Source organism: Callorhinchus milii, unplaced genomic scaffold (genome assembly GCF_018977255.1).
Source record: "Callorhinchus milii isolate IMCB2004 unplaced genomic scaffold, IMCB_Cmil_1.0 Scaffold25, whole genome shotgun sequence".
NCBI lineage: Eukaryota > Metazoa > Chordata > Chondrichthyes > Chimaeriformes > Callorhinchidae > Callorhinchus > Callorhinchus milii.
The window spans coordinates 914,424-941,046 of NW_024704766.1; the positions used below are offsets into that span (position 1 = coordinate 914,424).

Sequence of the window (26,623 nt, forward strand, 5' to 3'; positions counted from 1 at the left end):
AAACACCTTAAAAGCTGGAGCTAAAGGCCACTGTGGTGGCTAGAATTTTAACAATTTCCAGGGGGATCTTTAACAGTCACCCGAACAGGTAGACCGGACCTCGGTTTGACGTCTCATCTGAAGGACGAAACCTCCAACAATGTGGCTCTCTCCCCCCAGCACTGAACTGGAGCATCAGCCTGGACTGTGAGCTCAAAGTTCTGATGTTGGGTTTGAACCCACAACCTTCTGACTCCGAGGCTACGAATACTACAGACTGAGCCAGGCTGACACCTGAAATCACATTAATTCAGGATTAGCACCAGAAGGGGGAAAAAAAGGAGTTGGTTCGATGTGTCTTATACACAGAGAGAGAGAGAGAGGGGGAGGGCGCGGGTGTGGGGGGTGGGGGGTTGGTTAGAATATCGAACAGCTTTAACACAGTCAAAGCTGAAACCGTAATCGCATCTGAAAGGGAAACGGATAACTGCTTGTGAGGAAATAATAAGGGCGTGAGTGAGGGGATGGGATTAGAGAGTTCCAATGGGGAGTTAGCACCAGCACAGACACCACAAGGTCAATGGCCCCCTCCTGTGATTTTGTTTTTCAGGGTGGGGTGGGGGGGGGAACCGGAGCAGTTTTACATAAATTCACATTTACCGGATCACAAGAGCTTGAGTTTGTAATCAAACTGGATTCCATGAGCTGCTGTCACTATTCCAGGATCAACTGCAACAACCACAACTTGCATTTTATATAGAGCCCTTAGAACATAAGGATTTGCCGGACGAAAGAAGACTGAGCTCCATCCAGTTCGCCTTCCACCATCCTGGCCGTCGCTTGACATGTCGTGTCCCAAACGATGCACTGTAATAACCCCGGGATATTATTTCCTACAATAAATCTCTCTAATTTGTTCTTGAAAACAACAGCACTTTCTGCTTCCACCGTCTCCCTGCCATATCACCTGCCCGGTTTCACCTGAAGACCTTCCTCTTCGACCGAGCCTACGGTCACCTCCCCTCCGGCTTGACATCAGGCTCCGCCACTAGCCGTGACATGACCCCGAGAGCGAAGGGTGCTGTGAAAACGCAAGTTGCTGTTGTTGTTCAATGGCCTCCTCCTGTTAGGAGATGAAAGGGGACTTTGTTAAATTACCCAGCACATTGTTGTTGATTGTTTAGGACCAAGATGAAAGCGTTAGGAGCTAATTGCTTGCTTCAGTCCATTAACACGGGCAGTGAATGTGGATGGGAGTACACCTGAGGGAGCTCTCTCACCAGCTGCAGGTCCCCATGTGATTAAAACACTCACCATAAAATCCACCGTCAACGTGACAAGGCAAATAACTGTTATTTTTACTAATTAGTCCAGGAATTGGGAGGCATTAATCCTGCTCCAATCCAGTTTTCACACAGCAACTGTCTGCACAGTAGGAGAGGCTGTTCAGCTCATCGTGTCCATACCACGGGAATCCTGTTCTTCTAAATCATCTTTGTGTTTTAAATCATCTCATTTCCTCTCTCTCTCTCCTCACATCCCTTAATGTTCTCACTGACTATTGAGTGGCCTTTTGTCCGACTCCACTGATCAGTAATTACTTGTGGAGTCCCGGTAGCTCAGTGGTTAGAGCCCTCGCCTCGCAAGCGAAAGGACCCGGGTTCGATTTCCGGGGCAGGGTGAAAAGTTGGGCAAGTTTCCTTACTCCACCCGCCTCTGTTACCGAGGAGTAAGCAGGAACCCGGTTGTTAGTCAATTGATGGGATCGCTTTCCGGGAGTAACAATCCCTTCAAAAAAATTGGAGGGGGGAAAATGGTCAGGGTGAGGGAAGGGAGGGAGCAAGGAGGGGGAAGAGAGTCGAGAGGGGGGGGGGGTAAATGTACTATTTACATTTACACAGTGCCTTTCACGCAGAGAGGACATCTCAAAAGAGCCTTACACCCACTCCAGCCCAAGGGGTGTGTGTGTGTGTGTGTGGTGGGTTGGGAGGGGGGAGGGAGGGAATAAATGACCAAAAGCTCGATGAAAGAGAATAAAAAATGGAGGGGATGGGGGCGGGTGGTGAGATTGCAAGTGGGTCATTTACGAAACCGAGTGAATGATGAACGCCAAACCCGAATGTGGGTCACCTAAAAGCAAGCCGACAGAGAAGAGATTGAGATGAGCTGGACACCAACAGGGCAGACGAGCGTGGAAGGTTATTGTGGGCCAATTGGCATCTTCTCTCTCTCTCACACCCGCCCTCTCTCGCCTTTGGAATCCAGAAGCAGCAAAACCTTTCCTGCCGGCACAGTCAGGCCTGTGTCGATCACGTGGTGACTGTTAATTGTTTATCTCAACCAGAATATTGAGGTCAGGAGAGGATCGGGAGAGAGGATAAGAGAAGAGGGGAAAAACAGGCTCAACTTTTCCAACCCTTCACGCCGACAATTATTGCTTCTCTCTCTTGCGCTCTCTCTGTTTAGATCAGCCAGGATTTCATCTCTTTCGTTAAGCCGACAGGGACACAAACAAGTTAAGATTCTTTTTTTTTTACAAAAAAGACCATCCAGCGAAGCGACAGGGAATGGTATCTGATTGAGAAGTATCTGAGGCCAAGCTAACGACGCACTTCCTGTCTGGGATCAACCACTTCCTAAACCACAAACCCTGCTTCGCCCACAAAGCACACAGTCACTACACTTTACACTGTGCCCTGTGAAGCGCTTTGATACGTCTCGAAGATGTGATAAGGCGCTATATCAAAATGCAAGGTGTTGCTGTTATTATTATTATTATTAACAAAGACTAGTTCTGTGGGAGAGGAAAAGAGCCATGAAAGAGGAGAAGAGCAGGGAGGCCGAGCAATGAGGAGATCGAGGGGAGAAGGGAGGAGAGGGGAGAGGCAGGAAAGAAGAGGTTCGAAGAGAAAAAAAAATTTGAAGCCCGAGAAAACACAACTTTAAGTAAATTTCCAAACGATTCAGAAACACCGAGAATGTTTTTTTTTTGGGGGGGGGGGGGGGGGGGAGAGCAGGAAATAGTAAATGAGAGAGATTCAGTGAAGACCTTGCTCCTCAAGCTCAGCATGACCTCAGTGGCCGTGATTTCACAGAGAGCAAATTGCAGCACTCCCCCAGACGGATGACTCCGAAAATAGCAGCCGGGTTACCAGCAGATGATTGACCTCGGCAGAAAACGATCATTCAGACCCGAGGTGACCGAGGTTTCTCACTGATCAGTGAGGAAGGAACACAAAGAGCATCAATTCAGACAATAACCAGGTGGCCACGGGAAGATTAGAAGATCTTTCTCACCTACGTCTGGCTGAGTGCGTCTCGTTTAAGGGGAATTGGATAAGGAATTCAGTTAAAAAATAGTATAGTTCTTACAGACTGCTGATTGCTATTCAGGGATGTACAAGGTTAGGGTGTGCGCGACTTTCCCTGTGAATCCTTCCACCTCCCGACCCCCTCCCCCTCTCATTCTGTCTTCGTATAAAAAATTGTCAGCACCTTTTTGATTGGGGAAAAAGGCTGCGTTAAAGTCGCATCTCCCCCGGGGATGTTGTTTTCCCCAGTGATTCATGTCATCCTGTCACACGCAGGTTTTGCAAACAAACAGAGTGTTCGAGCCAAACACATTTTAAAGAGGACGGTGCCCTTTAAATCGTGGGATGAAGGAAGGAATGAAGAAATTAATGAATGATTAAACAGTTTGGCCATGCACATTCGGACACCGGTCATTAATCAAACCCAAACTGTGGAGATTGCAATCCTGGATCCGCTCCCTGTTTATTTGCCCGTCAGGAAGCCCTGATGGAATCTGGTTGAGAAATTGGGGAGGATTCCACAGACTTAATGATCACAAAGGCTCCGGTGCCGAACAGAGGGGTTTATTCCCAGGAACAATGGCACTTTAACGTGGGAATATCCGCGTTTCCCTGCCCTCGGATCTGTACGGAATAGTTGGGGAGTCGCAGCTTTTTTTAACCTCGTAAATTTAACACTCTCCCAGGGGGCGAGAGAACAATAAACCAGGAGTCTGGATGGGTTTACGACTCTAATATATAAATAAGAATAATCCTTGCATTTGGTATAACCTAACGCTAACCCTAATGTTTTGCCCACCAAATACACAGTCAATTCACTTTGCATTACATCTTGTGAAGCGCTTTCAGACGTCTCAACGACGTGATACGGCGATTTATCAAATGCAAGTTATTAATATTATTATTATTATAGCGCCTTTCATATCAGAAGGATGTCTCACTGCGCTTCGCAGGATTTTACCGTGAAGTGTAGAATCATAGAATCTTGCAGCACGGAAGGAGGCCATTCGGCCCATCGTGCCTGTGCCGGCTCTTTGAAAGAGCTGCCGACTAGTCCCACTCACTCCCCTACTCTTGCACATGTTTCCTTTTAAAGTACCTCTCTAATTCCCTTTTGAAAGCAATTATTGAATCTGCTTCCCCCAGCTTTTTAGGCAATGTGTTCCAGACCGTAACAACTCTCTGGGTATATAAAAAAAATTCTCGTCTCAACTCACATCTCATCTCACCTCCCGGCTCACTCCGTCCAGTAACAATTTCTGTAACATTAGGCTCACCGCCTTGATGACAGAAAGTGATTTCCTGGTCGCAGCAAAGGAGGAAATTTAATAAATTCCTGCCCCGGTCACTGAACCCACAGACGGGAAATGGCGCAGGAAGCCGAGTATCTTACCTCATGTTTCCTACAGATCCCAACTCTCGAAGCACCCGGTGTCCTTGGTTTCAGAGACGTCTGTGGAGTCTGGGCCCCATTTTCCTTTTGTGGGGGCTCGAAGGGGTAGATTTCGGAACCAGGAACTCAGGGCTGTTCACTGTAGGAGCCAGGAGACGATATTCAGTTAGGTCAAACGGGCACCGACAACACAATACAGATTTACGTTTACGCAGTGGCTTTCGTGTCAGGAGGACTTCCCAAGGTACTTAACAATTGGCTCCCGAGCTGGGGGTGGGGATAGGGGTGGGGAGGGGAAAGATGGCTGAAAGCAAGGTCTCAAGATGGACTTGGAACGAGTTAAGGAGAGGGAGTCAGAGGAACTCTGGGGTGGAATGTCTTGACACACACATGGAACCCTATCACCGTGTCTCCAAACCAGATAAGGTTCCACATGCACATAAACAGGGAGTCTTCACCATGTCTAATGTGGAGGTTACACAGTCCCCTCAAAAGGGACTCACCTGTTCACCTAATCCCAGAAGGTATTACCGCAGGACATCAAGAGTGTGTGTCGAGGGGGTTGTATAGGAGCTGTGTACTCACCATTGTCAAATCGTAGGTTTACAAGGCCGTTTGCGCTCGATCCATCAGAACAATGTCGCTGTAGCTTCTCCCCTGGAGTCGTGCTCTCTCTCTCTCTCACTCGACCCTTTTCTATTCTTACTCTTCAATTATTTATTCATTTCCTTTTTAACTGTTGTTATTGTCTTGGCTTCCGCACGGCTCGCAGACAAGTATTCCGTGTTCAAGTGAGGCTCACACGCCAGCGGACACGTGTACACTTACCCTGACGCACACCCAACTACACACGCGCACACACTCACGCATTCACCCTCACACATACACACACGCACGCGCACACACTCACGCACACACTCACAAGCCTACACTCGCACACGCATTCACCCTTACGCAGTCGACACGCTTGCACACTCGTGCTCGCACTGATTGCACTCGCCCACGCACCACAAAGAGACAGCGACGGATCCCCTTTTGAATCTTTTAAAATGTTTTAATTCTTTTAAAAAATTATAGTCTTCGGGTTAGAGAAAACCAGAGTATTTTTTGGTCAGGTCTAACAATAGCATTATTTTTTTGGTACAATTTGACTTTACATCGTAAACCGGCAACAGAAACCACGGAAACCCTGTCAGCAGCCTGGGCAGGAGCGCGGCAACGGCTCGCAACACTCAGGGGACGGGTGACAGGGGTTGGGCTGATCAAGCCAATGGGTTCCAAGGCTTTCATCCTACATCTCACTCACCAGCAACCGCCCCAGGACTACCATTGCGACAACACTTCATTGTCCATCTGGTTAACAACTAGACCTGCCTCTGACCCCATCTCCCAGTCCCACAACGTGATTGACTTGGGCATTGTGGGCAGATATCGATCGATTGGCAACGATGAGGGGGGAAGTGGGGGGGGGAGAGCAGTGCTGCTCCACCAGCCCACGGGATCGCTCGCCCGAAGCACCTGAAGTCGCCCACTTGAAAACCACTCTCTGAAAACCAAAGCTAGACGGTGCCTTTCAATCTTGACAGACACCCACCCACCAATCTTGCGAGGTCCCAGTCACCGCTTCATCTCCCGCTAACTCCCGCTTTGAAAAAAACCACAGCCAATTCTCCCATCGAGTCTCGATTTCTGAAGCCTCCGATATTCTTAAGAAAACGGTTTCCGGGACCGGAGAGACCGAATTGGGAGGAATTGGCCCCCGAATTCCAGAGGAGCCTTTCCCCAAATCCTGCGGTATCTTAGAATCTTTCAAGTTTTTCAAGCCAGACTCCTAAGGATCTGGGGAACCTGGGGAACTACTTTCCTCCTTTTAACAAGCGTGGAAACCCATCACCGTGCTGAAGAGTCTCCAAACCAAGCCGAGAAGCCCCCGCCTCCCACCCACACATGGAAATCCCAGAGATAGATTGTTGGAATGGAATTCTCTCTCCCTCTCCCTCGCTGGAGGGACACATCCTGTTTACCTAATTCCGGTGTGTATTAGGCGCAGGTGGGGGGGGGGGGGGGGGCGGGGGGGGGCCCAGACTGTGAGTTGGGGTAACTGCTGGAGTCTGACCAGCTGTGAGCGCCCCCTGTAGTTGGGTTGCTGTTGGGGTTGTGCTTGTGTGTTAACAAGTGCAAATCGAGATCCAGCTGTTAGGTTTCTGAGACTCGCACTTGCTGCTGATAAAAAGATTGGCACATTCAGACATTCACTATGATATCCAACATTATCCTTACTCGCTCCCACCCCCCCCTCCCCCACCCCGCTCAATTTCCCCTCCCTTCCCCCTCTCTCTCTCTCTCTCCCCCTTATTTATAAATACGCTCTCACTGGAAAGCCAGGAAAATATGTGGAGAAACCAATTAGCACCGCTCCCACCCCGAAACCCCCCCCCCCCCCCACTATGTACAAAATGAACACGAGTTTTTTCCTGACGTCTCAACAGTACGGTCATAAATTAAAACGGAAACCTTTTAAAATGTTGCTGACTTTCTTTTCAAACAAGGCAACAAATTCTGTACAGCGGCGGGGGGGCGGGGGGAGTTTAGCAGGAGCCACTTCCCCTCCCCCACCACCGAGCCCCCCCCCCCCCCCGCACCCCCAATCCACCCTCTGCCCCCCAAGTGTCTCAGGTCTTCTCTTCATCTGGAGTCCTGGGAAGGAAAATAAAAACAGTGTGAGATTCAGAGCCCAACTCCACACACAACACAGACCAGAGAGGAAGACTTTTTATAGCTCCATATTCCCCCAAAATGAGCGTCTAAGGGAATAGCGAGGTGTGAGAGAATAATAATGATATAATAATAATTCTTGCATTTGATGTAGCGCCTTATCACGTTGTTGAGACGTGTTAAAGCGCTTCACAGAATACAGACAGGAACTTGGACCTGAGCTGGGGGTTGGGCGCAGGAGGGGTGGAGGGCGGGGAGGGTGGGGGTAGGAGGGTGACTGAAGGCACGGTCGAAGAGGAGGGTCTTGAGATGGACCTTGTCGGAAACAAGGGAGGGGGTAAGGCGGAGGGACTGTGGGGGTGGAGTTCCAAAGGGTGGGGGCAGAGAGGCTGAAGGCCTGACTACCTCTTTGAGGGAAAGAAAAGTGAGAGAGAATTCTGATTAAACGTATCAACCGGTGTCTCGCGGCCTCTGTTCTTGGATGGTTTAAATATTTCAAGTTCCAAAAGTCTCCGGTTAAGGGGAATTGTAGATTGCGGGGCGTTAACTGAACAAGAGTGAAATGTAATCAGGCCATTGACATTTGCTGACACCTGGAACAAAGGCTGAGATAGTTTCAATCTCTGAGGAAGGCCCCAGCCTCAACCTATCTCCAATCTTATAGGAACTCATCACTCCTCTCCCCGGGGGAACGAATGCTTTGAATAGATCACAATTAAGACACGAGGATTTCACCCCTGATGCTCCGAGTCAAAGAGGATCATTGTTTGCAGTGTTGCTGTCAATACAACACACCCACACATACACACACACACACCCACATATACACACACACACCCACCCACATACACACCCACACACACACATATACACACACACCCACCCACACACACTTACAAAACACGGTAAAATTGCACTTAACTAAATCACCAGACAACGTTTATATTTCTATACCGCCTTCACACAGGGTGACGTCTTAATAAAAGTGCATTAATAATATTTTATTATCATAAATAATAATAAAATTAATTGATAATTATTACCCCCCGGAAAGCGATGCGCCAATCCACTAACAACCGGGTTCCTACTTACTGCTGGGTAACCAGAGGCGTGTGGGTGGAGTAAGGAAACTTGCCCCACCTTTCATGTTGCCCGGGAATCAAACCCAGGTCTCTCGCGAGGCTCTGACCACTGAGCTACAGGCGATCAGCAACTCAGTCCAGAGAGTCCAACCTTGACCTGCCGCTCACTCCACGTGACAATGCCTTAAGCCACGGCGGGGAGGAGTGGGGAGCGGGGGGGGAATTGGTGAAGCAAGAATTTGAGTAGCCTCTCAGGACATTCCCCCACTTTGCTCCCTGACAATGTCTCCATTCACTCCCAGCAGCTGATCTGCGGGGGGCGAGGGGCACGACAGCGTCAGGGAGTTTCCCTCTCCCCACACCCCAGCCGAGTGTGTAACAGTTGCCGGCCATTTGTCCATCTGCCGGGGAGAAAAGCTGTGACCTCTGAACGTTGGGAGTCAATCAATTTTAGGGCTGTCACGTTCCTTGTACATTGTACTGCACCGAGCAGAACAGATCAGAGATTTACAGGGTGAGATTTGCCTCCCAGTGTTTTGTGGCTTGTGATATCCAAACCTGTTCCTTTTCCTCTCCTCCTCCACTCACCCCCCCGCCCCCACCCCGCACACACACAACTAAGTACCAGCACCTTTACCCCCCCCCACTCCCCCTCCATCACGCACGTTCACACACTTATACACACACACAGTCAACATGACGTCCAGCTCTTGGGATCCAAGCTCTTGTTATCGGATCCCCCCAGCACCTGCTCACAAAGGCAAGGCTCCCCTCAATCTCACGGCCTTAACTAAATCCTTTAAAGATGTCTCTTACACACTGCAGGAAAAAAAAGGATCGGGCTAAAACAACAGTTTCCCATCAGACGTCCGAAAAAAAAAGGAGTGGGTTTCGGTTCTCATTAAACGATCGTGTTGCAACGACCCTGATATCTGACTCCGTTTCACATTTTTCTAGCACTCCTGACCTCAGGCTAAACAAAATAAATTCCTTCACTGCCACCGAGCGGCCTTTGAAGTCTATCCCATAGATTTGTAATTCATATATTAAAGGCATGTTCAATTCATTAGAACTTCGGGGAAAGCTTAATACATTCTGTTCCCCTTTAGGGTGCGATTCACCGTCAAGGCTTGCGAGAAGTTTATCATGCACACACAGGCCTCAGGTTACATCTGCGACAGAGCAACTTAGGCCAACTGAGTGTTTTCAGAAGGAAAACTAATATATATTAATTTCCAAATACTCATAACGGAATGTTGGCTTTGCAGAAAGCTCACGTCCGCACGATAACAAAAAATTAAGATCTAATAATTGCCAAAAATCTGGGTTTGTGTGGGGCCTACAAACCCATCGAAAGTCTGGCTACTGGAAAAGCGTATTAACAGGACGTGAAGGTCTGAATGTGAGGCTGCTGTCAAGAGCGATGGGCCTCAGAAACCCACCCGCCCGCTGCGGTTTTCATTGAAAAGTAAGAGGTGGATTCAACTCTGTCTGTAGTTGTTCAGAGGAAGCCCGTTCAGCCCTTGGCGGGCCCCAAATAATGCTAACCAGCTCTGCTCAGGAAGAGTTTATTGCTATGATTGTGACAGATTTGGTCTCTATCCAAACAGGTTGCCTGAATGTACTGCTTTCCATTAGTTCATAATACAAGACAACTCCAGTCATGTAAAGCCCTTGCTACTGGCACTGACTATCACACTGACTACGACATTGATTATAACATTGAGCATCGACAATATCAACAACAACAAATGACATTTACGCAGCATCCCAAAGCCCTGGATATACAAGAATTTGGACCCGAGCTGGGGTTTGGGGGCTGGGATCACGAGGGGTGGAGGGCAGGGAGGGTGGCGGTAGGAGGGTGATCAAAGGTGTGGTGGAAGAGGAGAGTCTTGAGACAGGCCTGCCTTCAATGGACAATATTCTCTTGTGAATCCTGTCTCGTACATTTGTGGGTCGCTTCAGATGTCTCCTCGCTCCGTAAACTCGAGCCGACTGCATGTCCCTCTCTACCCCCCCCCACCCGTGCTTCCCGGCATCAGCGGGGGCGAGCTTGTTTAGAACTCGAATTGAATCAAACCCCCGTCAAATCTCCTCAGAAAGCACTCACTCCCATGACAAACACACACACAAACACACACACACACACACAAAGGAAAAGTGGTTCGAAAGAGCTGTGAATGATGGAAGCCTCCAGCAGGAGGGGGAAAGAATTGACAGCTCTATGCAGCTGACATCGCTCTCACAAACCCATCTTTTCATTTTCAATGGCAGCCTGAGTCAGGCGGTATCAGGTAGATAAGGAATGAATCTTAATACAATGATTAGCTTTGTAATTTAAGCTGGGTAATAGAGCTGTAAAGCACTAAGGATTCCTGACACAGTTATCTGTAAATACTTGCCCGCAGGAACGGGTCATACAAAGCAGCCACACAGCACTCGTCAGCTAACCGTTCCTCCGCTTCTGTAAGCAGTGATAAGTTAACTCTTAAAAGGCAACTGCTCGTTTTTTATCCTTCTTTTTCGGTGCCCGTTTCTCCTTTTCTTCTCTCGTTCCCCCGCGTGTCCACTTTGTGCATCTATAGAGTGAGTCTCCAGGAGGGGGAAGGGGAGAGGATGTGTTGTTGGGGACGCCCCGCTTTTACTGATGAAGCTGAGGTGCCCCATCTCAGGTGGACGTTAAAGTAGCGTAGGCTCCTGTAGTGTAGTGGTCAGCTCGTTCGCCTCGCAAGCGAGAGGATCTGAGTTCATTTCCCGGGCAGGGCAAAACATTAGACAAGTTTCCTTACTCCGCACGCCTTTGTTTACCTAGCGGCAAGTTGGAACCCATAACATAACAAAACACTTACAGGTTATGGAGGGAATGGGTGGGCCAGATGAAATTGGAGGAGGGGGAGCGGCGAGACAGAATCGGTCCACCAGTTGGATCACCCTAGAATAGAGAATGGCATCTTCACCCAGTTTCCTGGCCAACGACTAGGTCTCAGCCTGGCTCATGTTGGCCGGTAAGAATTCCCTGGCTCCAAGGCCCACTCACCTCAGCACAGTCTGGCCCTCTGTTGCGCCCCGCTCCGTGGCTCCGAGAGCCTGTTGAACCTCTGGAAGATGAGCTTCCTGTAGTGGAGCAGTTGCTGGAGACCTGTCCTCGCGACAGGTAGGTGGGCTTACTGTACGGTATCACGTCATCGTCTGCAACCACACAAACAGCAATCAGAGGAGGTATCATCCAACAGCACAACATCCCCAACCCCAACCTGCTCGAGGAGAACACAGTAAAACCTGCGGACGTCTGATCTGTGTAAACCTTATGGTCGCCTAAATCATGGGCATCATCCAGCCCACCCACTCCCCCCTAAACCTGCAAACGTTATTTTCTCAAATGGGGTTTTTTCTGGAATTCCTGTTAGAGAGTGTGAGAGCCACTATCTCCCTGCCTAACCCTAACCCACTTCACCCAGATGACACCAGCGTTAATGGTTATGGCTATGAAGATGAAACTCAAGTCTTCACTGGAAGAGAGGAAGTTAATGGCGAGTTAGCAGAAGCTTTCACAACCTCTGGGGCGGTTTGGAGAGGACACAGATTGTGAGAGGTTATTCCCGCTGGTTGGTGAGTCAATAACTAGGGAGCCTGAGTTCAGGATCAACCCTGGAGGAGTTAAGGAGGAGGTTAGAAGAAAGCTTTTCACTCAGAGGGTTTTCGGAACAAGAACGCTTTGGTACAAGTAAATTCTGAGGCTGGGATCGTGAAGACAACTGTGAGAGAACTGGGTAAACATGAGAAGGAGTCAGCAATCAAAAAAAAAGAGCGAGGCATTAGGATTAGAGTACGCAGCTCTGTTTAGCCCACTCGAGGCTTGATAGGCCGAATGGCCTCCTTTTCTCTCCCTAACCCAGCACTCTTAAGGACAACACAACCTTTTCTGAGGTTCTGATCTAACGGAGTAAACGCTGACTGTGGATGAGGCTCAACTCCAGTCCATTCCCAGTGACGGTGTCCATCCTTTCCAAGTTCTGCCACCTGTCCTCTCACCGTTTTTGTGCCTCGCCGACCCTGCTCTGCCGTGGGGATGCCCGCTCTCCGTCCGCTGATCTGCCGACGGCCTCCTCTCTATGGACAAAGAGCTCCCTTCGCGGTCCAGTGAGGTCAGGCTGCTCTCCGTGCCGGGGGACTGTAGGTGAAACCTTTCCGCGGATCCCTCAGCAGGGGGGGGCTCGGGCGGGGGAGGCAGGTCTGTCCAGGACAGAGATACACGGAGTCAATATATGGTCCCTCAACCAATTGGCTCCACCTCCACTCCGGCCAGGCATCCAGTCTACTGACCATCTGACCAGGGATCTACTCCACTCCTCGCAAGTGATCCACTTCACTCCTGGTCAGGTGTCCAATCCATTCCTGACCGCCCAGGAATCCACTCAACCCCTGGCCCGCGATCCACTGCCCCCCACCCTCACACCCCTGGTCTGTGATCACCTCAGCTCCAATCCAGAGATCCACTCTCCACTCGGCAAGTGATCTACTCACAGTTAGCCATCCACTCTACACCATATATCCACTCCATCTGTGGTCAATGATCCACTGTACACCCACCTGAGATCCACTACGCACTCGCCCAGACATTTCATCCCGTCCTTCTCCATAGATCCACTCATTCCTGGCCAATGATCCACTCACCACCTGAACAGAGATCCACTCTACTTTCTCAGAGCCAGGGATCCCAAACCCGTGACGAACTCCATCCACAACCGGTAACCCAATCCCATGCAAGGTATCTGCTGCACTCCCGGTCAGTGATCGACCCATTTGCCATCTGGCCAGAGACCCACTGACAAGTGATCCATTCCAATCATGGCCAGTGATTCACTCCACAACACAGATCTACTGCATCCACGGTGGCTTGAAAGCCACTCCACCTGAGCCACTGATTCATTTCACTACTCGCAAGGGATCTGCCCCATCCAGAACCAGAGATCCACACATCTGGCCAGGGATCCACTCACCCCTTCATTTGGGACATTTTCTGCACGGAATTTGGTGGCCTTTTCCCATGACGTCTTGTTATTAATCCCATTTCCCAGCTCTCTCCCCACATCAGATGTTTTCTGATCCCATTGATCCAGCCTCAAACAGCTCTTTGTGGGATGACATCCCAAACCCTACCCAACCCACTGAGTGAACAGATTCTTTCTCACCTCCTCCCTAAATCTTTCCGGAAACCTTTACAGGTAACGGGTCTGTGTGCTGTGTTTCACTTGAACCAGGTGTCAGGTACAGAATTCTACGGTGTCTTAGCCTGTGTGACTCTTACAGTATATGAGTAATTCAGGACATGACATGTGAATGTGACTGCCAGGATGGTGGAAGGTGAACTGGATGGACCTTGGTATTTTTTTTTGGTTGAGCATTTTCCTATGTTGCTAACTGTCCGGACAGAGAGGCCGGACATTGTCTCACACTCACCCCCCTGAGCGAGGTCACGCCGGTAGTGGTTGGACTTGGCTTTCTTCTTGGCTCGTGCTTTCTGGCTGGGAGGTGTGCTCACGCCTCCGCTCCCCACCCCTGGGGGTGTCTTGTCTTCCCTGGTAAACGAAACAGAGCAAAATGATGTTGAGAGAGAGAGGCGAGTAGAAGGCGGGGATGTTTTTAAATGTATTTTTGATCGGCTGACCCATTCGTCTGACACACGCGGAAACCCGTCACCATATTAGGTGCAGGTTGGCAAGAGCCAAGGCTTGAGGAGAGTGTTGGGGTCACCGCTGGATTCTAACCAGCTAAAAAAAAGACATTGATTGTCATTGATATCGCTCTCTGGTAAGCTTTCCTGTGGCTTGTCTGGCTAGGACTACCCTACCAGTCAGGGCTTTGCAGGAGATGGGGAAGAGGCACTGACACTGGAGTGTCAGCCTAGATGTAGGCCAATGCTTGTCATTAACCTCTTCTCTAGAGACCTGAACCCTCTCCCTGCAGTACTGAGCTCCATTCCCAGACCCCCATTCATCACAGCTTTCGCAATGTAACATTCCACTTGGCTCCATCAGATCAGACGCCCGATTCATTCAGAGCTTCAATAAACCAGAATAAAATAATTATTCATTTATCGGTAATTTGCTGTCTGTTCTCCCCAGTCAGTCGCTTCCCTCCTCACTGATTTCCCTCACGTGCACATAGTGTTATCTTTGTTTTTCTTGTCGAGGGGGTGGGGGAAGTGGGGGGGGAGAAGGGAGTGGGCGAACACACGATTTGAATGAAAACACAGAAGCATTGAGCGTCTCCATTCGTGCAAGTTCCAATAGAGGTAATTGAGTTAAATCTGTGGCATTTCTATAGCATTCACTCCTTAATTAAGGGTTGACACGTGTGTTGAACCACCGCATCCACCCATGATTTTGAATAAGCTGGGACGCCACCCTGTGAGAGGGGCCCCATGTAAATGCAAGTTGTTGTTGTTGTTGAATAATGGACGCACCCAAAGGTGGCTGGTAATCTTGGGAGCCTTTCTTTCGCATTTCCCACAGTCGTTACGGCTTCTAATCTAAGACTTGATTTGAAAAGGATTTTCGACCAATTCTGGTTCCATATTAGCATTCGAAGGGAAAATGGCCTCGCAAGCTAAGACCAGGTGGAATTTCGGGCCACCAGAGTCCTAACGTCGTTTAAAATTGCGTGCCAGTTCTGGGCACATGACTCCTTGTGTTTCAAGCGACTCACTCATTTTAAAGATGATATAATGGGATTAGAGTGTATCTCATTTGGCCTCATTACTCGGGCACAGAGCTACGGCTGCTTTCAGACTTGCAATTACGCAGCCTATTCACTTACACACATTAATAGGACAGCACATGAAATGGATTCCTGGCTGACAATCCGACAGATGAAATGCTTTGCTCGCGTCACCGGCTGTTTGTGGGGCTTCTCAGTGTGGGAATCGGCTGCCATGTTCACCTACAGAACATGCACAGTCACTTTCACCCTTTACGGTAAATCTTGTGAAGCCTCGTCGAGACGTCTTCTTGACGTGGATTGACTGTGGCATTTTGTTGCGTGACTTTTATTTGGGGGGATTTGTCGGCCAGGACACGGGGAGAGAGAAACTCGCTTCTCGTTTTGAATAGCGCCACCAAGGGATCTTTAACGTCCAACTGAACAGGCGGATGGGACCTCAGTTGAATGTCTCATCCGGAGGGCGTCGTCTCCGACAATCCAAACACCCCCCGCCGCACAGCACTGCATTGGTGCGTCGGCTTAGATTGTGTGATTCCTTCCAGGTGTGGGGGGGATTGAACCCAAAACGTTCTGACTCATATATATATATATATATCATAGGTGAGAGAGGGAGTGCTGCCGACTGAGCCAGGCTGACACCACAGAGATGTCGCTCCTGATCTCTGCTGGGAGGTGCGAGTGAGGGTAATTTATCTGGAGGATCATTGGCCGGAACATGAGACACCACTCTCTCCCCCCCGCCCCACCACCACCACCACCAACGACCCCCAGTTGTTGTGTTTCTCACCTGCTGCTGATCCGCTGACGTTCTCAGTACTGCCCGCGTGTGTCTGGCTCAGGTTGCGCTTGTGCCCGTGCCTCTGGGCGCTGCCAGATTCGGATGCCAGGTCCTTCTCGGTGTTGGGGGTTGGGCTCTGGGTCAGGGGAGGTGTTGGGGGTCTGGGCAGAGGGACCGGTCCGATGGCTAATCTCCTGAAACAGCAATAACAAGCAGTGAGAGGCTGGGAGCCTGGCACTGACCTGGGAGTTGTGCAAAGACAACAGTATTGGAGGAGGGAAATGGGCTGAATGGCCTCCTGCTGTTTAGAAGGTTTCTGTGATTCTCTGCAGGACTATTGCTGGGCTGGCCTGGGATGTGGGAGGGTGGGGGGTGATCGGGCAAGAATTTTGCTCGCTCTAAGGTCGTATCTATATGAGCTCTTGGGTTAGCTTTTGTCACCATCTAAACAACAGGAGCTTTCATCGAGCCTCGCTCCCAGCACTCCCAGGTCAGAGATAACACGGATTAGAGACAGAGTAAAGCTCCCTCTACACTGTGCATCCGTCCACACTCCCAGGTCAGGGTTAGAGACACAGTAAAGCTCTCTCTACACTGTGCGTCCACACTCCCAGGTCAGGGTTAGAGACACAGTGAAGCTCCCTCTACACTGTGCGTCCACACTCCCAGGTCAGGGTTAGAGACACAGTAAAGCTCCCTCTATGCTATTATCTATCACCGATGGTTGCTCCTTCTCTAGCTTGTTCCAGGTTGTTACAGACTTCCCCTCAGCCCTGCCTCTTGCCCACACTCACCGTGGCAGCTGTGGGATCTCAAACTGATGTAGCCTGGGAATATCCTCGGACACACTGGGCCCCGCTAGGCGGGCTTCATCTCGCGGCGAGGGGGTCAGGGTGGCGGTGGACTGCTGCCCATAGGACGTGGCGGGCGAGGATGCCTCTCCCCGGGGTGGGGGCGGTGGGACTTCTTCATCCTGCTGTCCGTCCATCAAATAGGTCCTCTCCGGGAGTGGGGGGCACCACTCCTCATCTCCAGACCTAACGCACAAAGAATGACACTGAGGGGAACGTCAAAGAGGAAACAGCCGCTCAACCTTCACGTGCTCATCATCGTCGCCCCCAGAAGTTTCCCACCAGCTTCTCAGGCAAATAGCGCTGGGCAGCACCCAATAATCCCTCCCAAATAAACCAACCGACAACATTTTGGTCACCCAATGCACGACTGTTTGAGTGGGGCACTGCTGTGCGCAATTGGGCTGCCGCGGTTTGCCCACGAAATACACACAGTCGCTGCACTTTACAGTATATCCCATGAAGTGCTTTAAGACGTCTCAACGATGCGATAAGGCGCTGCGTCAAATACAAGGATTATTATTATTATTCAAACATACACAGCGCAGGTCCACACAGACCAGAACAGCGATGGGGAATTCTCAAACCTCTGGAACTCCCTCCATCAGTCCCTGTCTCTTTCTGCCTTTAAATCCCACCTTAAAACCCACCCCTTTTACTGCGACTACGGTCACCTCCTCCCTGCCCATCTCTAACCCGGCTCGCGGTGGCTGATCCCGGGTCACTGTGCTAAGCTACGCTCAGGCTACACTATGGCTAACACTGCATGGCCTCTGCAGTGCCGAGCCGAGGCTCCCATCACTCACCCTTCCTCCTCTTCCTCTTCATCATCATAGACGTCGAGCTGTGTGGTGGGAGGGGGAGGCGGCAGCAGGTCTGTCCAGTTCAGGTTTGGACCCTTCACTGGTTTAGCGTTTAGCTTCTGCTTCCCACTTTTAGTGCCTGTGCGAGCGAGAGCGGGGGAGAGAGCAGGAGAATGAGAGAGAGCGGGAGAGCGGGAGAGAGCGAGAGCAAGAATGAGAGTGAGAGAAAGAGAGAGCGGAAGAATGAAAAAAGAGAGTCAGGGAGCGGGAATGAGAGAGAGAGCGAGAATGAAGGCACGAGAGAGAGAGAGTGAGAGCAGAGAGAAAGGGAAAGTAGGAGTGAGAGAGAGAGAGAAAAAGAGTGAGATTTAGCGAGACTGTGAGAAAGATCGAGAATATGAGATAAAACGAGAGAGAGAGAGAAAGAGCGAGAGAGAGAGAGAGAGAAAGAACGAGAGAGCGAGAGCAAGAGAGAGCGAGAGGCAAAGTGCGAGAGCGAAAGAAAGAGATCATGAATTAGAAGGAAGGGCGGCTGCAGATAACCTACAGTGTTCCTCCTGTGAGAGACCACCCAGCCCTCCGTGACTGTGACTTTCCTAAACCAGCTCTTACCAGGCTCTGGGCGGCCTCTCTCGGGCTGAGCGTACTGTGGGTTGGAGGGTGCGGGCTGGAGCCCCCTGTGCCCGCTCATGGGGTCCGGGCTGTACTGGCTCTGGGCAGCAAGGGGCACCACGGGGGTGCTGGCGTAGAGCGTGGTGGGCTGGGCTGGGAAGCCGCTGTTAAAGGTCCTCATCTCGTCGCTGCCGGAGTCGATGGTGCTGTAGATGGGGCCGTCCGAAGCCACCGTCCCAAACTTCTCGGTCTGAGCGATGTAGTTAGAGATCCCTGCGTCTGAGGGTAACGGGACACGAACAGCGACAATCAGCTAGAATAATAACCCTCGCGTTTGGTACAGCGGCGCCTTCTCACGTCGTTTTGAGACGTCTCAAAGCGCTTCACGGAATTATACTGCAAAGAGGAGTGACTGTGTTTTTTTTGTGAGAGAAACGCGGCAGCCAATGGCGTACAGCAGCGTCCCCACACACATGGGTCGTGGGTTGAATGTTGTCTTCTTGAGGGATTATTGCCCCTGGAAAACGATCGCCCGCCGATCGACTAACAACCGGGTTCCTACTGACTGCTCGGGAAAACAGAGGCGTGTGGAGGAAGGAAACTTGGCAAAGGTTCCGTCTCCCACCTGGGAATCGAACCCGGGTCCTCTCGCTTGTGAGGCGAGCGCCAACCAACAACTATACTACGGGATTGCCAGTGGCCTTGTCATGGCTCGACAGATTGGTCAGTGAATCTTCTTCCCCCCACCCGATTGGCGCAGTGATGGGTGTCTTGACTCCCTCACCGTTGTAGAATCGTTCCGAGACGTCCAGCTTCACGGCACAGCAGTTGGCCGCGGCATCTTTCCCGATCCCGTTCCGCACCAGGTTGGAGGCCGGCCAGGAATCCGCCAGCCAGGGGTAACTGGTCACGTTAGCGTTCAGGATGCCCGGCCTGGGAACACACCCCACCCCCCCCCCACACAAGGTTAATGATCACCAGCGCTCACCACCAGCACCCTCGGGAGCAAATAACGGGAGAGAGAGAGAGAAAAAAAAACGAGCGTAAAGTACACGAGGTTACCTTCCGTTTATGGCTCCTGAACCCTCTGTCCGTGGGAAAGCCACTGCGTTAAGAGAAAGAACCGGTTAAATTGGAACAAACTAGTCGTTACTTTCTGACAGATCTGTGGTCAAGAGTTTTAGATATTCCGTTTCATTGGGATTTATTTATTCATCTGGTTATTTACTTATTTATTTACGACTTTTTTTTATTTGGGGGGGAAAAAAAATTGTAATTGATTAATTAATCAAATTAGATTTTTAAGTGGGCAAATTTCCCTTGGTTTACCAAGTCTCTTTGTTGCAAAAATATCATTTTAATAAGCCCGCAGTTACTGTTTTCCCCAGTGACAAAGCTCGCTCGAAAATTGGGTAAGTAACTTGATGCCTGAACAATCTGTGTTAATCCAATTCATTTCATGAAAAACTGTTCAATTGAACGCTTTGTCCTGTGGGGCAGCTATCCAGCCGGCCGGGCTATCCCAGCAAACATTCGGCGCTATAATAATAATAATAATCCTTACATTTCATATAGAGCCTGATCACATCTTCCAGACGTCTCGAAGCGCTTGACAGAATAGACTGTAAAGTGGATTAACTCTTAATATTTCGTGGGCAAAACACGGCAGCCAATTGCGCACAGCAGCGTCCCCAAAAACAGTCGTGGACTGATATCCAGTGAAGCGCTTTGAGTTGTCTCAACGACGTGATAAGACGCGATATCAACTGCAAGGTTTATTGTTAGTCATGAGGCCGAAAGATTTTCAAATGAGGAGCTTTTTTCATTCCGTTGCCTTTGTTATGTGTGTTTAAGCGCTCGGTCCCATGTGACAGACAGAGAGAATGGAATCATTGCTCACATACCTGCGGGTGTGTAGGCAAACGAGGCTGTGAAGGAGGGAGAGAGAGAGAGAGAGAGAGAGAAGGGGGTGAGCAACATTGTGGTGTGTGTGATTGTGAGTGTGTGTGAGTGAATAGGTCAGCGCGTGTGGTGTGTGTGTGAGCGAGGGTGTGAGTGTGTGTGTGTGAGTGAGTGAGAGCGAGTCAGTATGTGACTGAGGGTGAATGAGTGAGTGTGAGTGAGTGTGTGAGTGAGTGAGCGAGGGTGTGAGTGTGTGTGAGTGACTGAGAGCGAGTCAGTACGTGACTGAGGGTGAATACGTGAGTGTGAGTGAGTGTGTGAATGAGTGAGTGAGGAGCGTGTGAGCGTGTGAGTGAGTGAGTGAATGAGTGAGCGTGTGAGTGAGTGAGTGAGCGTATGAGTGAGCATGTGAGTGAGTGAGTGAGTGAGTGAGTGAGCGTGTGAGTGAGTGTGTGAGTGAGTGAGTGAGTGAGTGAGTGAGTGTCTCGGTGGCTCTCTGACCTGTGTAGTGACTCATCTCTTTCCTCTTCTTGCGCCGACAGTACAGCCAACACTGAAGCCCATGAGGATGAGCCAACAGGCGCCACCGATGCCAGCGATGAAGGCCGGCTGCTTCACCACGTCACTGATCTGCTCGGCCAGACTGACGTTCTGCCCCTCCGCGGGGACGGAGGCCTTCTCCGGCAATGCTTCTGGGTGGGGTTGGGGGGTGGGGGGGCGAGGAGAGGTGGGGGTGACTCACTGCAACAGCTCACACTGCCTGCCCAGCCCATGTCACAGGGTCTGCCTCACACTGGGTACATGAACATGGTGATCACCAACACCCCCCCCACCCCCAACACACACACACACACACACGACTCCTTCCCCCACCCCCACACCCCTCCACCCACACACACACACTCACTCCCCAAACCCTCCCGAGACACACACATACTCCCCTCCCCACCTCACACACACACACACTGTCCACCCCCCCACACCCCCTCCTCCCACAACCACACACAGAATAACACGCGTGGCCGGGACAGCAAGCCTGTGTGAGTCTGATCCTGTCTCGCCACACACACACGCACATGTTCCAGCAGGGAGAGGTTCCAGGACACCCCCACCCCACTCCCCCTCCGAGCCTGTGACTCACTGATGAGGACGGTGACGGGGGGGCTTTTCACTCCCACCCCTGCACTGGTCGCCGCTGCCACCAGCACCTGGTACAGGACCCCGGGCACCAGCCCCCGCACCACAGCCGACTCCAGCGTCCCCTCAGTCGTCTTGTTGACATGGAAACGGGTCTCGTTCCCCAAACACCAAATCTGCCACAAGGAGAGAGAGTGAGAGAGAGTATGTGAGAGTGAGAGAGAGTGAGAGAGAGAGAGAGTGAGAGATTCCCTCTGGGGGATAGCAAGTAAGTAGGAACCCGGTTGTTAGTCGATTGGCGGATCGCTTTCCGGGGGTAATAATCCCTCCTCAAAAGAATAATAATAATTTGGTCTCTCAATCCCCCACTGTTTGTGGAACAATCGCTGCTGTGCCCACTTGGCGGCCGCGTTTCGCCCACAAAACACACGGTCACTCCACTTTACAGTATATTCTGCGAAGCGCTTTGGGACGTCTCAATGACCCGATAAGGCGCTGTATCCAATTATTTCACCCCATCAGCAAAACACAGCTCATGTTTCGAACTGAAAACAATTAAAACTAATGGGGGGGGGGGACCGGGGAGAATCCTATAATCTTATTTACACCTGTGCTTCACCTCTCTGCCCGTTTGTGGTCTGTAGCTGTGGCTAAGGTTTGCGCTAGTCAATGCTTTCAGCTCAGCGTTTCTCCACCCAAATAAGAACAAAACTCTTAAGTTATTAACGTGGAATTAAGCGATTAGAGACCGAGCAACAATGGAACAGTCTGGAACATTGTGCAACAAGCGAGGGATTAATAAAGACTGACCCCGTGGGGTAAATTATTAAATGGGTTATAGAATCCAGCAAAACATTGCCACAACACAGAAATCTGTGCCTCTTAATTGAACACCTATTACTTTTGGAATTATTGTTATTTACAGAAATTAAAGTGAAAGATTGCCGGCGTTTTAATGTGTTTTTAATGTGTAGCTTAATAATAACTGCCTACGCTCTGGCTACAGATTGTGTTAAAAGTGCCCTCAGACTGTGTGTCGGGGTAATTACTGCCCCAACAACCGATCCCTGTGTCTCTTTGATAAGTTTCCTGTCTCTGGTGAGATCGTTATTGAACCGGTGATCTCTCGGCGCACAAACAGCCCTTTTCCTCCCCGTCATATTTCAACTACAACTTGAATTTATTAATTACAACGATAATAATCCTTGCATTCGATACAGCGGCTCGTCACGTCCCCGAGACGTCTCAAAAGCTCTTCACAGGATATAATATAAAGTGGATTGACTGTGTATTTCGTGGGTGAAACGCGGCAGCCAATTGCGCACGGCAGTCGTGGACTGAGTGACCAAATTCTGTTGTTGTTTTTTGGAGGGATTATTATCCCCCGGCAAAGCCATCCATCCGCCACTCGACGAACAACCGGGTTCCTACTTACTGCTGGTAAACAGAGGCGTGCGGAGTGAGGAAACTCAATCCACGGCTGTTTGTGGGGGGAGCGCTGCTGTGTGCGATCGGCTGCCGCGTTTCGCCCACAAAATACACTCAGTCGGTCCACTTTAACAGCAAATCCACGAAGCGCTTCGAGACGTCTGAACGCCGCGATGAGAGCCGCTGTACCAAACGCGAGGATTATTATTGTTGTTGGAATTACGGTCAGTTTTAAGGCAACACAGCCTCACAGGATAAGACCAGGCAGAGCCTCGGGATGCGAAGCCCTCTCCGCGTGACGCCCGCTGCCCCCCTTTTAAGCACGTCTGCTGCTGTGGGAATAAGGATAAATTCCGCTGCGGAGCACGTGGCACAGGTGGAGCCTTTACGATCGTTAAAAGGGATCAGCGAAGAAATGCCGGGTCCCTGAGGACTGCAGGAATATTCCTCGCTCTTCAGTCTTCATTCTTCAACCATGAAACAATTGCCATTAAATTCCTACATTAGCGTCCCGAGAAATTAGGACTAATATGTTCGCGGAGGATCGATCATCAGCTCTCAAACCCACCCCCTCCCCACCCCACCCCCTCCCACCCTCCCTCCAACGCCTCCCACCGCCCCCCTCCCCTACCAAACCCCCCCCGTGACTCAGAGCAGTTGACTTGTCCGGACTCACCCAGTACTCCTGGATGATCCCATTCTGCTCCTCGGCGGGGGGGGGATCCCAGGACACGCTGATGCTGCTGCTGTTGCTGGAGCCGATGGTTGCGACGGTGACGGCTCGGGGGGCTCCGCTGGGGGCTGGGGGTTTGCGGGGAGAGGAGAAGAAACGGTCCTTTTAAAAGCCCACGAGAGCTCGCGGCTCTGCGCCGACAGCGGGGAGGATCCCGGCGCTGGATAGCGGATGCGGTTCCCGAAGCGCTTCACCAGGACACGCCGCGGCGGAGCGGAGCGGAGTGACCGCGCCGTTCTGTAGGCGAAAGGCGGCAGCCGACTGCGCCCAGCGACGTCCCCGCAAACAGGCGGGGATTCCCGGGCGGGTCAGGGCAGGGCAGGACCTTAGGCACGTTTCCTTACTCCACACACATACACACACACACACCCCACACTCACACACACACTCCCCCCCATACACTGACACACACACTGACACCCCCCCCAACACCCACACACCCACTCACACTCACTGACACACACACTGATACCCCACACCCACACACCCACTCACACTCACTGACACACACACACACCCCACACTCACACACACACTCCCCCCCATACACTGACACACACACTGACACCCCACACCCACTCACACTCACTGACACACACACACCCCACACTCACACACACACACTCCCCCCCCATACACTGACATACACACTGACACCCCACACCCACACACCCACTCACACTCACTGACACACACACACACCCCACACTCACACACACACACTCCCCCCCCATACACTGACACACACACTGACACCCCCCCCAACACCAACACACTGACACACACACTCGCCATGGCTTACCCAGCAGTAAGTAGGAACCCGCTTGGTAGTCGCTTTTGGATCTGGGGGTAATAGTTCCCCCCCACCCCCCTCCTCAAAAAAACCCAATAATAATGATTCGGTCTCTCGACCCACGCCTGTTTGTGGGGGGAGACGCTGCTGTGTGCAATCGGCAGCCCTGTGTCGCCCACAAAATACACACAGTCACGTAACTTTACAGAGTATCCCGTGAAGGGCTTTGAGACGTCTCGACGACGTGATGAGGCGCCGGGTCAAACGCCGAGATTATTGTGATTATTGTATTATTATTATTGTACGCTAACCCCCCGCTGTGTATGCTGTACCTTCCTCTGGTGTGCGGACAAACACGGCCTCACTGTCCATCCCCTGGAACTCGTCGAAATACGGCCGTATTTTGATCTCGTACTCGGTGCCTCTCTTGAGGTTGAGGAGGACGGTGCTGCGCTCGGTGGGGGCTCGCACGTCCTGCACCAGCCAGGCACTGCTCGCTGTGCGGTACATCACCCGGTAGCCTTGGATAAACTGGGCCTGACGGTCCACCTGGGGTGGGGTGGGGGGGAGAGCGGAGTGTTGAGCCGGACCAGGCCAGGCCACAGCTCAGCCTCTCCACCTACCCGGACCCTCGCGCTCGCCTCTGCCTCGTCTCTCTTTATCGTCCACCCGACTCTAACAAACCCCCTCCCTCTCTTGCTCTCGCTCTCACTCTCTCGCTTGCGCTCTCACTCTCTCGCTCGCGCTCTCACTCTCTCGCTCGCGCTCTCACTCTCTCGCTCGCGCTCTCACTCTCTCGCTCGCGCTCTCACTCTCTCGCTCGCTCGCTCGCTCGCTCACTCACTCACTCGCCCTCCCCCCCCTCCCCCCCATGCATGTTGTCTCTGCCATCCCCCCCCACACCCCACCCTCCCCTCCAATCGCTCGGGCTCCCTGTCTCCCCCTTCCCTCCCCCATTCTTTCTCTCTCACCTTCCTTGCACGCTCTCCCCGCTCATGCTCGTACTCTCTCTCCCCTTCTCCACTCACGCTCTCTCTCTCTCTCCGTTTCTGTCCCTCGCGCTCCCTCCTTCCTCTCCTCCCTCTCTCTCCCACCGCCCCCCACCCCCGCCTCTTGCTCCCAAGTCCACTCTTGGGTTACTCTGCGTGACTTACAGTCCAGGCCACTTGGATGGTGCTGGAGGTGAGAGTGAGCGGAGGCTGCAACTGCACGTCCACCTCCCCCAGCTCCCGCTGCACCTGACGATGATCCACTCCCTGACCCGTGGGGCTCACATCTGCGGAGGAGAGACAGTCGCAACACTGAACCCCGCACACCAGCACCTGAGCCTGAGCCAACGCACTCACACACCGTCCAGACGGGAATCTTTGTATTAATCACCAGAAATAACCACACCAACACACTCCATCACAGGACAAGATTCGTGAGGGAGGGAGGGAGGGAGGGAGAGAGGGAGGGAAGGTGAGAGGGAGGGAGGTAGATATTGGAATCTAATCTTGGGGGTGTGATACCTTGTGTGCGGACGGGCTCCGAGATGGGGCTGGGGTCTCCCAGGCCATGTACATTGACCGCTCGCACGATGAAGAGGTAAATGGTGTTGAGGCTCAGGCCGGTCACCGTGTGCTTCTCCTGCTTCACGTACTCCGCCACCGTCTGCCATGTGCTGCCAGCTGACTGGCTGTCGGGAAAATAATAATAATAATAATCCTTGTATTTGACACAGCGCCTCATCACGTCGTTGAGACGTCTCAAAAACCTCCCAGGATACACTGTTTAGTGAATCGACTGTATATATTTGTGGGTGAAACGCAGCAGCCAATTGCGCACAGAGCGTCCCCACAAACAGTCGTGGACTGAGGGACCACATTTTTTTTTGAAGGGATTATTACCTGCGGAAAGCGATTGGCCAATCAACTAACAACCGGGTTCCTACTTATTGCTGGTAAACAGAGGCGTCTGCGCGCGCGTGTGTGTGTGTGCGTGTGTGTGTGTGGAGTGAGGACACTTGCCTAAGGTTTTGCCCTGCCCCGGGAATCGAACTCAGGTCCTCTCGCTTGCAAAGTGAGCACTCTAATCACTACTGGACTACCACTGGGCTATATGTAACGCCCGACAGTGAATGGGCAAACGGAAGCGAGGAAACAGAGCCACTGTTTCAGGGCAACTAACAGGGACAGTGCAGGTGAATGATTAACCACTGCTTCTTCCACAGTGAAGATTAAAGCCAGCCTTAGGTCTCTGGACTTCGTTTAAGGAGCAAATGAGAGTTCCTTGTAAAGTTGAAGGCTGTTCGGTGATGTATTTGCTGAACTGAAAGGTTGCCTGACACTGATCGGGTCTAATTTACGGTGCAGACCGTTGGTACTTTACTGCCTTGAGA

General features: G+C 51.4%; 1 protein-coding gene across 1 annotated transcript in view; it reads right to left on the reverse strand.

The window, feature by feature from the left end:
• Positions 1-7,332: 7,332 nt before the first annotated feature.
• robo3 (roundabout, axon guidance receptor, homolog 3 (Drosophila)) overlaps positions 7,333-26,623 on the reverse strand; it is an 87,322-nt gene continuing 68,031 nt past the window's right edge. The window contains 18 exon segments of the mRNA XM_042343889.1: positions 7,333-7,380; positions 11,521-11,672; positions 12,516-12,716; positions 13,944-14,032; positions 15,972-16,178; positions 16,779-17,021; positions 17,642-17,777; positions 18,251-18,529; positions 19,035-19,183; positions 19,313-19,355; positions 20,155-20,178; positions 20,654-20,704; positions 20,707-20,844; positions 21,294-21,465; positions 23,394-23,518; positions 24,576-24,792; positions 25,398-25,519; positions 25,755-25,921. Of these exon segments, the coding sequence (XP_042199823.1) occupies positions 7,369-7,380; positions 11,521-11,672; positions 12,516-12,716; positions 13,944-14,032; positions 15,972-16,178; positions 16,779-17,021; positions 17,642-17,777; positions 18,251-18,529; positions 19,035-19,183; positions 19,313-19,355; positions 20,155-20,178; positions 20,654-20,704; positions 20,707-20,844; positions 21,294-21,465; positions 23,394-23,518; positions 24,576-24,792; positions 25,398-25,519; positions 25,755-25,921 (2,527 nt within the window). The 3' untranslated portion in view covers positions 7,333-7,368.